We start from the raw sequence: 13196 nt of genomic DNA, 5'->3' as shown, positions 1-13196 counted from the left end.
AGGCCAAGGACAGCTGTGTTTATCTCAGTTTTCTTGACTTTGGACTCCAGGATACAAAAGCAATTGTTTAGGTTGGGTGATCCGCATTATTCACTAGTCTCCAAGTATACTTAGTATTCGCTTTCATCGACCCATTGAAGGAATAAAAGCTTGAAGCAACCTTGCACCTCGGCCACTGGAGCACGAAGCTCCATTCAACCACCGGGTTTCACTTTACTATAGTTTGTCTAAAGTAAGAACTTCCCTAGCCATTCGTCTGAACCCGTGGTGATAACTATGGTAACGAGGTATTACTTTTTTTAAGTATGAGTGTGGCTTTATTGTTAAGAACAGGTTTTGGCTCGAGTCGGCGAGAGAAAGGGAATCATTGTCCTCGGTCTACTGTGTTAGCCTTAGAATGAAGAGAAGCTACCCACCCTGAAATGAGCTATTCTTGTTTCCATAGCAGCAGGCGAGCTCAGGCTTTGTGAAGGGGGAAGTTCTTACCGGAGACAACCTTCTACGTGGCTTCCATACAGTAGCTTCTGAATATCTTTGTAGAACTTTACAAATTGATACTAAAACTATTGTAGTTATTTGTTTCGTTAAATTTCATAACATGCGATATTTATTTTATTATTTTGCTAGGTAACGACAACTCCAAATTGCATTGTAGGCGACTGGATAGTTGATGTAGACACAAAGATAAAGAGAGACAAAGAGGAAGAAGCTAAGAGCTTAAGATACACTTCCAAAACACCCATTTACATACTTTTCAATCCATGGTGCAAACGTAAGAATTTTTCAATACTTTTAATCAATTAATTAGGGAATTTATTTTATGTTTATGCCTATTATCTATAAATCGTTGATTTAGAAAAAGACTTTAATATTAAATTTAGTATCCATAAAAATTAAGCGTTTATATACATTTTAGACCTTTCAAATGAAACATAAAGAAATTTTTTACATCCTAACATTCATGTTTAGGTAATACTTTTAATTGATAATGACTAATACACTAATTGCTTCTTTTTTATTTCCTTTTTACACTTTCATATTGGCACACTAATAACAGTAAGCACACATAATTAACTCACTATTAGTGTTGATACATAAAAATCGGATTTTTCTCTATAGCAAATAACTCGTTGTTGAATAAAATATAGCGGTACAACATAACTTATAGATTAAAAAAAAAACAAAATTATATATATGTTACCGCCAATGTTTGAAATCAGGCATTGTATAGAATGCCTAGGTATTGTATATAATGCCTAAAACTTGCCGGCAATGTATGAAATGATTCATATTTCGCACATTTCCTAGGCATTCTATAGAATACGAAATGAGAAACCGGCAAAGTATAAAATCTTCTGTGGCCATGTTAGTAAAGGTGGTGAAATGGATATTTTGTGCAATATTTGTTTCTAAACTGAAAATAATTGTGACTTAAATGTGAATTTTTTATAAGAAAATTTTGTTTCCCTTTATAATAAAGGCATAAATTATGTTTTGTACAACTTTCATTTTTCTTTACGCATTTTGAATAATTTTTTTTAATGGCACTCTCATTATTTTTTTCAGAATTACATTTTTATTTTTCAAAAATGCACATCATTTACATAACAACCTCATCAGGACGTTTTATTCTTTCTTTGTCTAAATAGCATTTGTCATTCGATAGAATGCCTAGATATTATGTACAATGCCTAGGGAAAGCATGCAATACTTCTCATATTTCATACCTTGCCCAAAAACATCCGGCTTTATATATGTTACCGTTAAAGTATGAAATCCGTTATTTTACAGAATACCTAGATATTCCATGAAATAATTGATCGTGTCCGTTAAAGTGTAAAACTCTCTTGTATTTCACGGTTTAACTAGTTATTTCATAGAATAACGATCTGCAGCTCGTTAAAGTGTAAAATAATCTATATCATAATCACATATCTCGCACGACAAATACATTTACCTTCCACCCCTACTGCATTTATGAACTATTCAACAAAAAATGTTTTTGTTTTAGAAATAATGTTCTTTGTAATTCCAAGTGTCATTTTAGTAATCCTTGTTGTAACAAATGATTTTCTGGTACGTTTCCATAAATACCATTTATACGCTGCATAAATTAGATAAATTGCTTCTTTTTCATTATAATTGTCTATCATTAGTTTATTTATAGAATACCTAGTTATTTCATTTTAGATCAATTGTTTATTTTACACTTTAACTGTCTCTCATTAGTTAATTTATAGAATCCCTAGTTATTTCATAGAAAAACTAGTTAAAGTGTCAAATTAATAACATATTGCACACTTTAACGGACACGATCAGTTATTTCATGGAATAACTAGGTATTCTATGAAATAACTGCATTATATACTTTAACGGTAACATATGCAATGCCTAGGCATTCTATAGAATGGCGGCGTTTCACACTTTGCCGGTAACATATATATGAATATTTGTTTATTTATTTCAGAGGACATTGTTTACATGAGCGATAGTGAGCACAGAAAAGAATACGTATTGAATGAAGGGGGGTTGATTTGGAGAGGGACCAACAACAGGTTGCGCCCTTGTGTCTGGAACTATGGACAGGTAAGGAAGCATCCATTCAAATGAAGCCAATAAACTCAATTTAGAGATTAAAAGAACACTTTTCGTGTATCTGTTAGAAATGCTGAAATATGAATATATTTCCTTCTAGTTTCAAGAAAACATTCTGCAATGTTGCGTATATTTACTTGGTCATATCTCTAAACTCTCAATCGTTGATAGATCTGATCCTGTGAAAGTTGTCAGGCATATTTCTGCAGTCGTATGTATACTGTTATGATTATTTATTTTATGATGAAAATTCTTTAGAACATATAATAATTTAGTTCTTTATACAGGTAAATTCACCCGATGACCATGGAGTATTGGTTGGTAATTGGTCCGATGACTATGGTGGCGGTCAAGCTCCCACATCTTGGCAAGGGAGTATTGCAATACTTCAGCAATATTACAAGAATAAGAAGCCCGTGAAATACGGTCAATGTTGGGTCTTCTCTGGAGTTGTAACAACTGGTAAATGCTCCAATATTGTTTCTTCGAATTTCAAATCTCTGTACTTTTACAAATTGCATAAAGTTAATATTCTTAATCTTAAAAATTAAAAATTTTTTGCAAATATTCGAGTTTTTGAACGCTATTTCTTATAACTTTTTACTGGGGATTGTTTGGTCGAACATTGTTGTAGTAATTTTTTTCAATTGATCCGTGCATTAACACTAGAACGGCCAGACCGGTCATTTTGACCGCAAAAAGATTTGAAACGATTTTAAACTTTATTTTAGTACAATTATTTTTTATCATTTAACCCCTAACTCAATATGTTTTTTTTCTTCCAATAAATGAGTAAAATTAAATATTTTAAACTATGATTCATATGAGAACAACATGAAAATAACAATTTCTAACCCTATATAACAATTTCTTACCTAATATACCTTAACATTCAATTTTTATCACTGTTTTTAAGGAACAGTCAATTTGACCGCTTATGGCCGTTCTGGGTATACCGAATTATTCGGCAGTCCGAGTGTTAAAAAATTTAAGTAAATTCGCAAAATGCATCAAAATTGCTAAAAAACTACATCATGAAGGTAATTAATATGTGCAGTGCGCTAACCGTTTTGTTAATTAAAGGCTTTTTTATATTAGATGTGCTTTTTTATATTAGTAGTATAATTGTTCTTTCTTTTTTCATCATAGATACATTTTGTATTGATAACATTAAAACCCTTGACAATATTTATCATTTAAATTAACTATATTTTTCTCAAAAATAAAGAATTTATCACATAATTATGGAAAGTTGTATTCCTGCTAACTAACGAATTACTAATATGAATTAAAGGAAGAAAATGATATTTCAATAAATGAAATAAAAATATGATTAATTAAATAACATTTTGCATAATTTTATTAAAATTTCACCTGACATTACTTCGTTAGTTTACTTAAACATTCCGAAATTACTTCCCTTTGACATTTTTTTTGTCTCTTAAATTGATTGAATTTAAATTTTTTATTAATTTTTAGAAATATTTAGTTGTATATTGATTGTTTCTCATGTTTTCAGCCTGTCGAGCTTTGGGTATTCCATGCCGTTCTGTCACTAATTTCGCTTCTGCGCATGACACTCACAATAGTTTGACAATTGATTACTTCTACAATGAAGATGGAGAACCATTAGAAAAACTTAATATCGACTCTGTGTGGTATGTGTTTTATTACAATCTTAAATAGTGATTTAATTGTTTTTTCTTCTTAACTTCTAAATATTACTTATGTTAAAACAATGAATTTGTAAATACTTGGTTCTTTTAATGCCATAATAAAGCTTTTGTAAATATTAAAAAAAATATATTCAACTTTTTCAAAATGAAAATATGCTTTATTATTTTTTCTCAGTCGCAGTTACTTACCATCAGATAGCAGTGTAAGGTTAATTTTAATTGCCAGCAACAACCTTAAACCCAAATAAATGATCAGACAAGCTTGAAACAATATTAAATTTAACTATGCTACTTTTCGAGTATAAATTCACCTTCTCATGGTTTATTTTATATTTTATGACCATCGTTGAATTAAGTTTTATTTACTCAGGTTTTTATAAACTTTCTTTAACGCTTTAATAGTCAAAGTTAGCCTCGTCATTAAGTTTTGAACACAGACAAAATTTTGCATTTGAGAAGCTGAAAATGAGAATACAATGTTTGACGTAAGACTGCCCGTTATCTGGGTTATATAATTACCAAAATTATTCCTCTATATAATTTCATGTAAAAAATTTAAGCACCTAAAACATGAATGATAATTCTAATCTTATAGTTCGTCTAATAATTTAGCCAGGTACTGTATATGTAAATATCCTGTGATAAAAAACTGAAGAAATATCATCCCAGAAAGCATGCAACCTTACGGAAACTTTGTGTCGGAATTTTCTTTTTAATTGCCACGAAAATGTTTGTACTAAAAACCTTTTTTTCCATAAAGCAAATATTGCAGTTTCAAACCTTTCATCCTAAAAGAATTAAAAATTATTTTTTAAAACGTTTTTAAAAAGTATTGTTACTTAGGTAAAATGGTCACTTGAGCCCATAATGACGCCTTAGCTGACGTCACACTAGAGATAGGATCAAATTGCATTGTCCATTAAAATTTCATGACAAGGTGGATTTCAGCTGAGCATACAAGACGTTGCCAGAAGAAACCTTATAATTACCTAGATTTAAGATTATTTTCACCTTGAGACTAGCCTTATTAAAAGATTTTTCCTTGCTTGAAAACCCTAAATCAACCTCGATTTAAGGTTTTAATATGGAAGGTTGTTTTCCAAGGTTTTGGATTAGGATAATGTATGTAGAATAGAGCAGATTGTCACAGATCTCGTTTTTAGATTAGAAGGTTTACACATAAACTGCATAAAAACCTTTTTAGGTTTACATTATAAGGTTTTTGCTAAGTGAAAATAAACCTTATTTTGCTATCTGGGAATGCTACTGAGGTAAATATTATTGCTAGGGTAAAATGTTTGTAACTGGATATTTTAATTACATCGCTTTCAAGCTACAAATAAAAAAAAAATCTATTTCGTTATGATCTTCCCCTACTGATTACTGCTCCGTTAATTTAATTTTTCGAAATTTTAGGAACTTCCATGTATGGAATGAAGTATGGATGGAACGTCCTGATTTGGAACCAGGTGGCTATTCTGGATGGCAAGCCATTGACGCGACTCCTCAAGAAACATCTGATGGTGGGTTTAAACATAATTAAGAATTATGTCAATTCATTGTGTGTGTTATTATTTTTTAATTACCAATGCTATTCTCTCATAGAATATTTTATCTTTTTATTCATAATTTTTAGTTTTCTAACTTAAATTTTCATTGATTTTTAAGAAATATTATTTCTTCTTCTTTAATTTCTTTTTTTGTTGTTTTTGATGTCACTTGGACAAGTCAAGTTTGCCAACCATTGGCTTTTTTCGAGTTAAGTCAGGAAGTTGTGCTTTACGTTTGACCAGAGAGCATCGCAAGGGTGAAAGTACATCTTAGCTCAGAGTACCGTGAATAGATGGCAGCACCACTCATTCGTGAGACAACTTCTTAAATTTAGACATGCATCAGAAGGAGAAAGGAATTTTCTCCAGATCTATGGTACTGCTCAGCGACAGACCCCAGAACTTTCGATTGCTCAGAATTTACGAGCATGTTAATCGGATGTACTCGGTGGGTCGTAGTGGAGTCGAGGATCGAACCCCGATCCCTCTGTAGCGGAGCTCGATTCTCCAACCCCTGGACTATAGCGGCCTTTCACTTTCTTTTGGAGAGTATGGGAATATAGAACGAATCTTTGCGAAAATTATGTGAATGTTAGAAATTTTTTATTAATTTTGCTTCAAAATTACTAATATCATTATTATACTATATTGTTTTCAGTTGGCAAAATGTTTTTCGCCAAATCTTTATAAATTTAGCAATTATACATCATATTTAATACTTTTTTTTAGTAAGCAAAAGTAATATCTTTAATACTTATGCTTCATAATAAGCATTTTAGTGTCATTTAGTTTGCGCGATTCTATAAAGATGCCATCATCCAGAATTATTATATTTATTCGCGTTACGTTTAATTAATGAAGCGTTGTTAACTTATAAGCAATAGTAATTTTGCACCTATTTTACTTGATAATTTGAAACGAATGATGATGATCGTTTTAATTCATTTGACCTATTTAATAGGTCAGTATCGTTGTGGACCTTCTAGTGTAGCAGCAATCAAAAGAGGAGAGATACAGAAACCTTTTGATGGACCTTTCGTCTTTGCCGAAGTGAATGCAGATAAAGTATACTGGAGGTACCGCGGAAAGAACAATCCTCTGAAACTCATCAATAAGAAGACTGAAGCGTAAGTTTTCGAACTCTCAGTTTAATTTGTCACACTTGGTGCGCAATTTATTTGTTCAGTGAGTAAAATGTTTATAATTTTGTTAAAATGTGCTTTTTTTTATCTCCGGGATAGTAGTTATTTTAATTTTATTGATAAAATATGTGTTCTTATTTGTCCAGAATCTTAGCTTTTAACACTAGAAAAACTGAAACTTAGTATATATCTATATTGCCCAAAAGCAGTCAAAATAACTGGATTGTAAAATAATAAATAATGTGTAAAAAAATTCTTTAAAAATTTCTTTTTAATATTTTCTTTATTATTTGCAATTATATAACAAGTTTTTAGTAAATATTAACGCTAAAAAAATTATATGCTGTACAAAATTTTAAGAAATTGTGTCATTATATACATCATTGTTTTTCTAATTGAAATAAAAGCAGTCAAAATGACTTCCTTAGGCAATCTAGTGTTAAGAATTTAAATGATTGATTTAAAGGGATAAAAGAATTTGAATTTTTAACCCAGAAATTTTAATTATTAATTGATAATGGTAACAAAAAAGAGCAAAATTCGATTGTTCGAAATAAGTGACAATCCACTAATTATGATGTACAGGGCTAAACATGTAGTTTTACTAGCACAGGATTCATTGTTTTAAAATTTTTAGGATTTAGTCATATCAAGAAAAGGATCTCAAATTGTACCTTTGTTGGATTTCGCCGTTTACCCTTTTAACATATAGTCTGGATATTTATTCTGGACCAAAAAATGCTTATTTAGTTCCCGTTTTCTTATTAAAAAATATCCCTTGACTTTTTTTTTAATCTGCATTCCACTTCTAAGCCTATTATCTTGAATATAATTAATGCAGTTTAATGTTAGAAAGGTATTTAAATGTTTATAATATTTCCAGAATCGGCCAATATATAAGTACAAAGGCTGTTGGTAGATATGAACGGGAAGACATTACTGACGAATATAAGTACAAAGAAAGTAAGTACAGTCATTATAGGCATTACATATTTTCTATGTTTTTAATTAGGTACTTAATTCTTACATTTTTAATTCTCTAATTTTTACTTAATAAAAATAGCCATGTAAATGCAGGTAGGTACAAATCAAATTCCAAACTGCAAGTACTGGATACTTATAAGCAACATAACGAGTGGGTTAGCCAATCATGTTCGCCGCTTGTAGGCATCCAGTTACATGTGATCCGAAAAATTATTCAGCATGATAGTTTTTTCTCCCTTACAAAAATTTAAGGTGTTTTTAAGGTTTATTTGAGCTTGTTTTAAGGTGTGATGGTTGAGTTAAGGTTTGAAGTTGACTTCAAAAATAACCTTAAAAGATCAATTATAATTTGCTTTATTAGAATTGAAAGAATTGCTATTAATTTGTATCTGCCTCTACGGCTTATATTTCCACCAACTTGGCAATCTTTTTTTATTAGATAGGCAGCACCTCTCTCTGCTAATTTTCTGTTGGTTTAACTTTTGATCGACTGAGGTGTCACTCACAAAAGACTATTCGTATTTGCGCAAGGTGTACAAGTACTCTGGCGTCTCGCGAACGTATTTTAAACGAGGTAGTAACATTTTCACTCGCCAACTGGCACCATTGGCAATCAAAAGGCTGGCGATTAAGTTTAATCTCTTGAAATATTCGAGTTTTAAATTAAACTATAGCAACAGCATTTTTTTAAGATTTAGAACAAAAAATATTAAGGCACTCTCTTTTCACCTGAAAAAGCATTGCTTGGAAGCAAGGAAATCTTTAACAACCTTATTTCGAATCATTATTTTTAATTATTAGTGAAATAAATATGTTTTGATTTTTTAGTTACTACGCTCTATTATGGTTTCGCTCTGCAAAATTTTCATTACACTACATTTGCTAAAATTTAAAAAATTGTTTAGATTTTTCATGAATGTAAAATAGCGGTGAAATTTTTTTCAGTGCGTTTAGTATATTACACTGTAAAAAAATTCCGGTTCGAATATCGGTAAAAAGTACCGGCACTTAGAGTGCCAGTAATTTTTTACCGTGAAATCCATATTTGCCATAACATTTAATGGAACAAAAAGTTTGATATACCGTAATTTTTACAGTAATATTTACTGCAAACTCACTGAACAATTTTAGCTAAATGTTTATTACTGTAAAATTTATGGTTTAAAATTTTGCTGTAAAAATGGATTTTACGGATGCTGTCCTCAGGGTGCCAGTATGCTTTATCGAAATTCGATCCTGGAATTAGCACAGTGCAACTAAGTAGCAAATATGATTAAAAAGATCATTATTTGCAAATATGAGTTTATTTAATAGTTTTTTTATTTGCATTACGTACTAAAAAATGCGCTTTAATATATGGATGTGCATAAATTGTTCGCAATACACTAGTAATAATGCTGGTTTTTTTACTCGTAAATTTTTTATAGTTAATTACCACAAAAGCTTACATAAATTAATAATATCTATTGAAATATGAGTAGAACCGGTTGCTGGATGTATGGTGTGGTTAGGAATCTATGATAATCATCTATCTATACGTATGTTTAGGAGCGCTTTTACATATATTATGCTACATGTATGTTTATCACTCTGCAGTTTTCTACCAGATGGCGCTGACTTCCACCAACCATCATTTCATTTTTCTTTCTTTCTCAAAAGTTGTTAGCGAATTTAATCAAGATGGCTGATACGAATGTATTCTCAAAAAAAAATGTTAATTCATAGTACAGAATCTTTTGTCAATAGTGTAAAAAATGAAGAACAAGCCAACAATAAACAAAAAAGCTATAACTTTTCACCTCTTCCCCAAACTCAGTAGTGTTTGGGAGGAGAGGAGGATACAAATCCGTTTCAAGAACGTCTGCTGCTGTGCCCCTTTTAAGTTCGTTTTTCCTTTATACGCAGGCACCACACCAAAGGACTAGTTTACATATAGTTATATCTATGGACTAGTTATATCTATGGATGCTAACCTTCTTTCTCTATCCATATTCTTTTCTCCGGGTACCAGTATTCTTCCGGAATTTTTCACATTAGATATGAACTTCCATGCTCTGTTTTAAATTGTATTAATTTTAAGTTAGATGAGGCTTTTTCTTAACCTCTTTTGCTTTTACACTTTCTGGAAATCTGTGGACACACAGAAATCGTTCAGTGGACTAAACCACTTTGGGACTAAAAACAACAGTTTTTGATCTAACTAGAAGAGTTCGTTGCTCCTGTTATCTGTTTATTAAAGAGATCATATTTTCGAAACTGTAAATCTGAATTTTTTCCCTCGGAGCGTTTCCAAGCTGAAATCACTCTACAGTTTTCTACCAGATGGTGCTGTCTCACAGCCAGTAACCAGTTCATCCGTGGCACTTTGCCACTTTACAATATCTAGACATCAATTGTATGATTAAAACAGTAACCGTTTTGGAATAAAGAGGTAATTACTTCAGTGGGCATTTTATAAAAATATGATATTTGTGAATATTTTGAGAAACTATCGAATTAAAATCTTAGTAACTATTTTTTGCAATAATATAAAAACATATAACATATTACTAGTTATTAGAATGAATATTTATTTTTATATTGAGTAACTTTTTTGACGCTATTAATTTTTTATTTCAGGCAGCAAAGAAGAACGGGAAGTCATGTTGCGAGCACTTCGACAATGTGGCAACGTATTCTCGCGTTATTACTTAAATGATGAATTTGAAGATGTTCAATTTGACTTCCAACTGTTAGATGACATTGTAATTGGGAGTCCTTTCAATGTAAGAAACAGCTTTATTTTAAATGAATTAAAAAATTTATAAGCAAACAATTTTAGAAAGTTTACGTTTTTATAATGGTGCCATATTGGAGTTGAGATTTATTTTTCTTAGAAAATCGCAATCGAAATTTAATGTTATAAGTGAAAATAATGCTGAATTGTATCGTGTTAATATAAGACGCAATTTATTATTTAATGCCATAAGCCTTGGAGTTGGACTTCAACTTTGCTTGAAAATAGCATTTGAAATTTCATGTCGGAGAGGAAAATAATGCTGAATTTCAACGTTACAAGGACATTAAATTTTAGAAATTTAATGCCTACATAATGCGAAACGTAAATCTTTAGACACTCGTATTTGTATAAGAGTCAATTTATATTACGGTGCCATGCATTTTAAAGCTGACCTATAACTTAATCTGAAAATGACGAACGAAATGACTTAGGTGAAAATGTAGCTTTATTTAAAGTTGAAGCAATAAGGAAAAAAGCAATGGAAATAAAAATGAAAATATGGCCTCCGAAGCCGACGTCTTCAGGGGGTACCAGCTCTGGAAGCCATAGAGCAAAACCTTATCTATTGAGAGAGCGGACAAATGTCAAAATTCGATCTCTCAGTATCCCGAAAGTTTTGTAAAAGTCCAGAAAGAAATACAAGAAATACATAAAATGAAATCAGAAGAAAAATGTCAAACAAAATCTTGAAAATATGATACAAAAGTGAAAAAATAGAAACTCCCAGTAAACTGGACAAACAGCAATTTCACAAACTAACTAAATGAAAAAGAAACATTTGAAGTAAAAGAAAACAATGCTCTCTATTAAAATGCGCGGTAGGAAAAAAAGGATAGTAAAAGTAAAGATTGCGTATGAGTCAATTTATATTACGGTGTCATGCATTTCAGAGCTGAGCTACAACTTAATCTGAAAATGACGAACGAAATGACTTAGGTGAAAATGCGGCTTTTTTTAAACGTTACAATGGGCACTTGGAAAATAATTTTTCAGACATATTTGAACTGCTGAATTTTACTTTATTATACAAAAAGGATAAGTAGAATTCTCTATGGTAAAAATTGTTTCATGTATTTTGTATTCAAATGTATGTTACTACAAAATCTTTTTTTCCATTGATATTTTCTACCAATATAAAGTTTTGTCATACTGGCAACTCTGCTGTCATATTAATGCTGCATGTGGAAATGCTGCCTAACATCATAATAATGCTGCATACAATCATATTAATGCTGCAAATGGAAAGAATAATGGTCATTGGTATTAATATAGTTCGATTTTTCCCGCGATGACCCTTCAGAAATATTTGTGCACAGTTACCAAATTTAATAATTTGCTCAAAATTATAAGAAGATTCTAATCGTAAAAAAAAACAGATTTAGAATATTGCTATCAGTAAATTTAGTCTGAGCATCGAACCATTTTTATTAGCCACTTATGTGTAACAAAACTTGAACATTTATTGCTAAATAAATATTAGAATGTAAAATAATGCTCATGTAATTTTTATTCGAAAGAGTTCTATTTAAATTTTTTTTAAACTCCAGATAAATTTTTTCGAAGTCGAATTTCACGAGTGCAGTATTTGTCAAACCCATTGTACACACAGAAGTATAATTATTTTTAATAAATATAAAATCTGTTGTTGTTTCTAATGATTAGACAAACCAAGCTTGCCAGCCATTAACCTTTTTGAATTAAGTCAGGAAGGAGTGCCTTTCGTTTGACAAGAGAGCGCCACAAGGGTGAAAGTGCTACTTAGCTTAGAATTACTCTGATAGATGGCAGCACCATTCATTCGTAGGACTACTTTCACAATTTAGACGTAAATCTGACGAGGAAAAGTATTACCTCCAAATCTCTGTACTCATGGTACTGCTCCGCGACCAACTGCAGAACTTTCGATTCCACAGATTTTAGGAACATACATATCGCGTGTATTCTGTAGGTCTTAGCGTCATTCAAGGATCAAACTGACTACTCCGGGTTGAAGTCTGATGCTCTAATCGCTAGGCTGCAACTGCCTAATAAAATCTTAAAATATAATCTGTAAATGAAAATATAATCTATAAATATAAATATAATCTATAAATGAAAATATAATCTATAAATAAAATTATAATTCAAAAAATAAAAAATAAATAAAAATATATTATAACATGAAATTTATATTTTACGAATAATAATAATTATAAATTTTGTCTGAATATGTAATAAACAGTAAATATATGTCACATACTTTTGTTTATTTTCTTAGGTTAAACTTACCGTTAAGAATAAGGGAGTTGAGAATAAGACTTACACTGTAAAAGGAGCCCTTGCTGTTCACACAACTTTCTATACAGGGCAGTTAAAAGAATCTGTGAAAAGAGAAAAGTTTAAAGTGAAAGTGTCTGAAGGAACAGGTAATTTTATAAAAATAACTATATTTTGCGAGCATCATTTAATATTAAGAATATATTTTGACTTC

General features: G+C 30.7%; 1 protein-coding gene across 3 annotated transcripts in view; it reads left to right on the top strand.

Annotated features, from left to right (window-relative positions):
* The window catches only part of Tg (Transglutaminase), a 90641-nt gene that overhangs the window by 73104 nt on the left and 4341 nt on the right, over positions 1-13196 (top strand). For all 3 annotated transcript variants that reach the window (XM_087161419.1, XM_087161418.1, XM_043053214.3), the window contains 10 exons: positions 628-772; positions 2468-2586; positions 2696-2806; positions 2883-3057; positions 4115-4253; positions 5688-5794; positions 6783-6948; positions 7847-7926; positions 10567-10712; positions 12984-13131. In XM_087161419.1, the coding sequence (XP_087017545.1) occupies positions 628-772; positions 2468-2586; positions 2696-2806; positions 2883-3057; positions 4115-4253; positions 5688-5794; positions 6783-6948; positions 7847-7926; positions 10567-10712; positions 12984-13131 (1336 nt within the window). The remainder of the gene's footprint in view (positions 1-627; positions 773-2467; positions 2587-2695; positions 2807-2882; positions 3058-4114; positions 4254-5687; positions 5795-6782; positions 6949-7846; positions 7927-10566; positions 10713-12983; positions 13132-13196) is intronic.

Source organism: Parasteatoda tepidariorum, chromosome 4 (genome assembly GCF_982258835.1).
Source record: "Parasteatoda tepidariorum strain Cologne lab strain chromosome 4, Ptep-v5.0, whole genome shotgun sequence".
Taxonomy (NCBI): domain Eukaryota; kingdom Metazoa; phylum Arthropoda; class Arachnida; order Araneae; family Theridiidae; genus Parasteatoda; species Parasteatoda tepidariorum.
The sequence above is the reverse complement of the archived record's forward strand: the minus strand, read 5'-3'. Positions and strand labels throughout refer to the sequence as shown.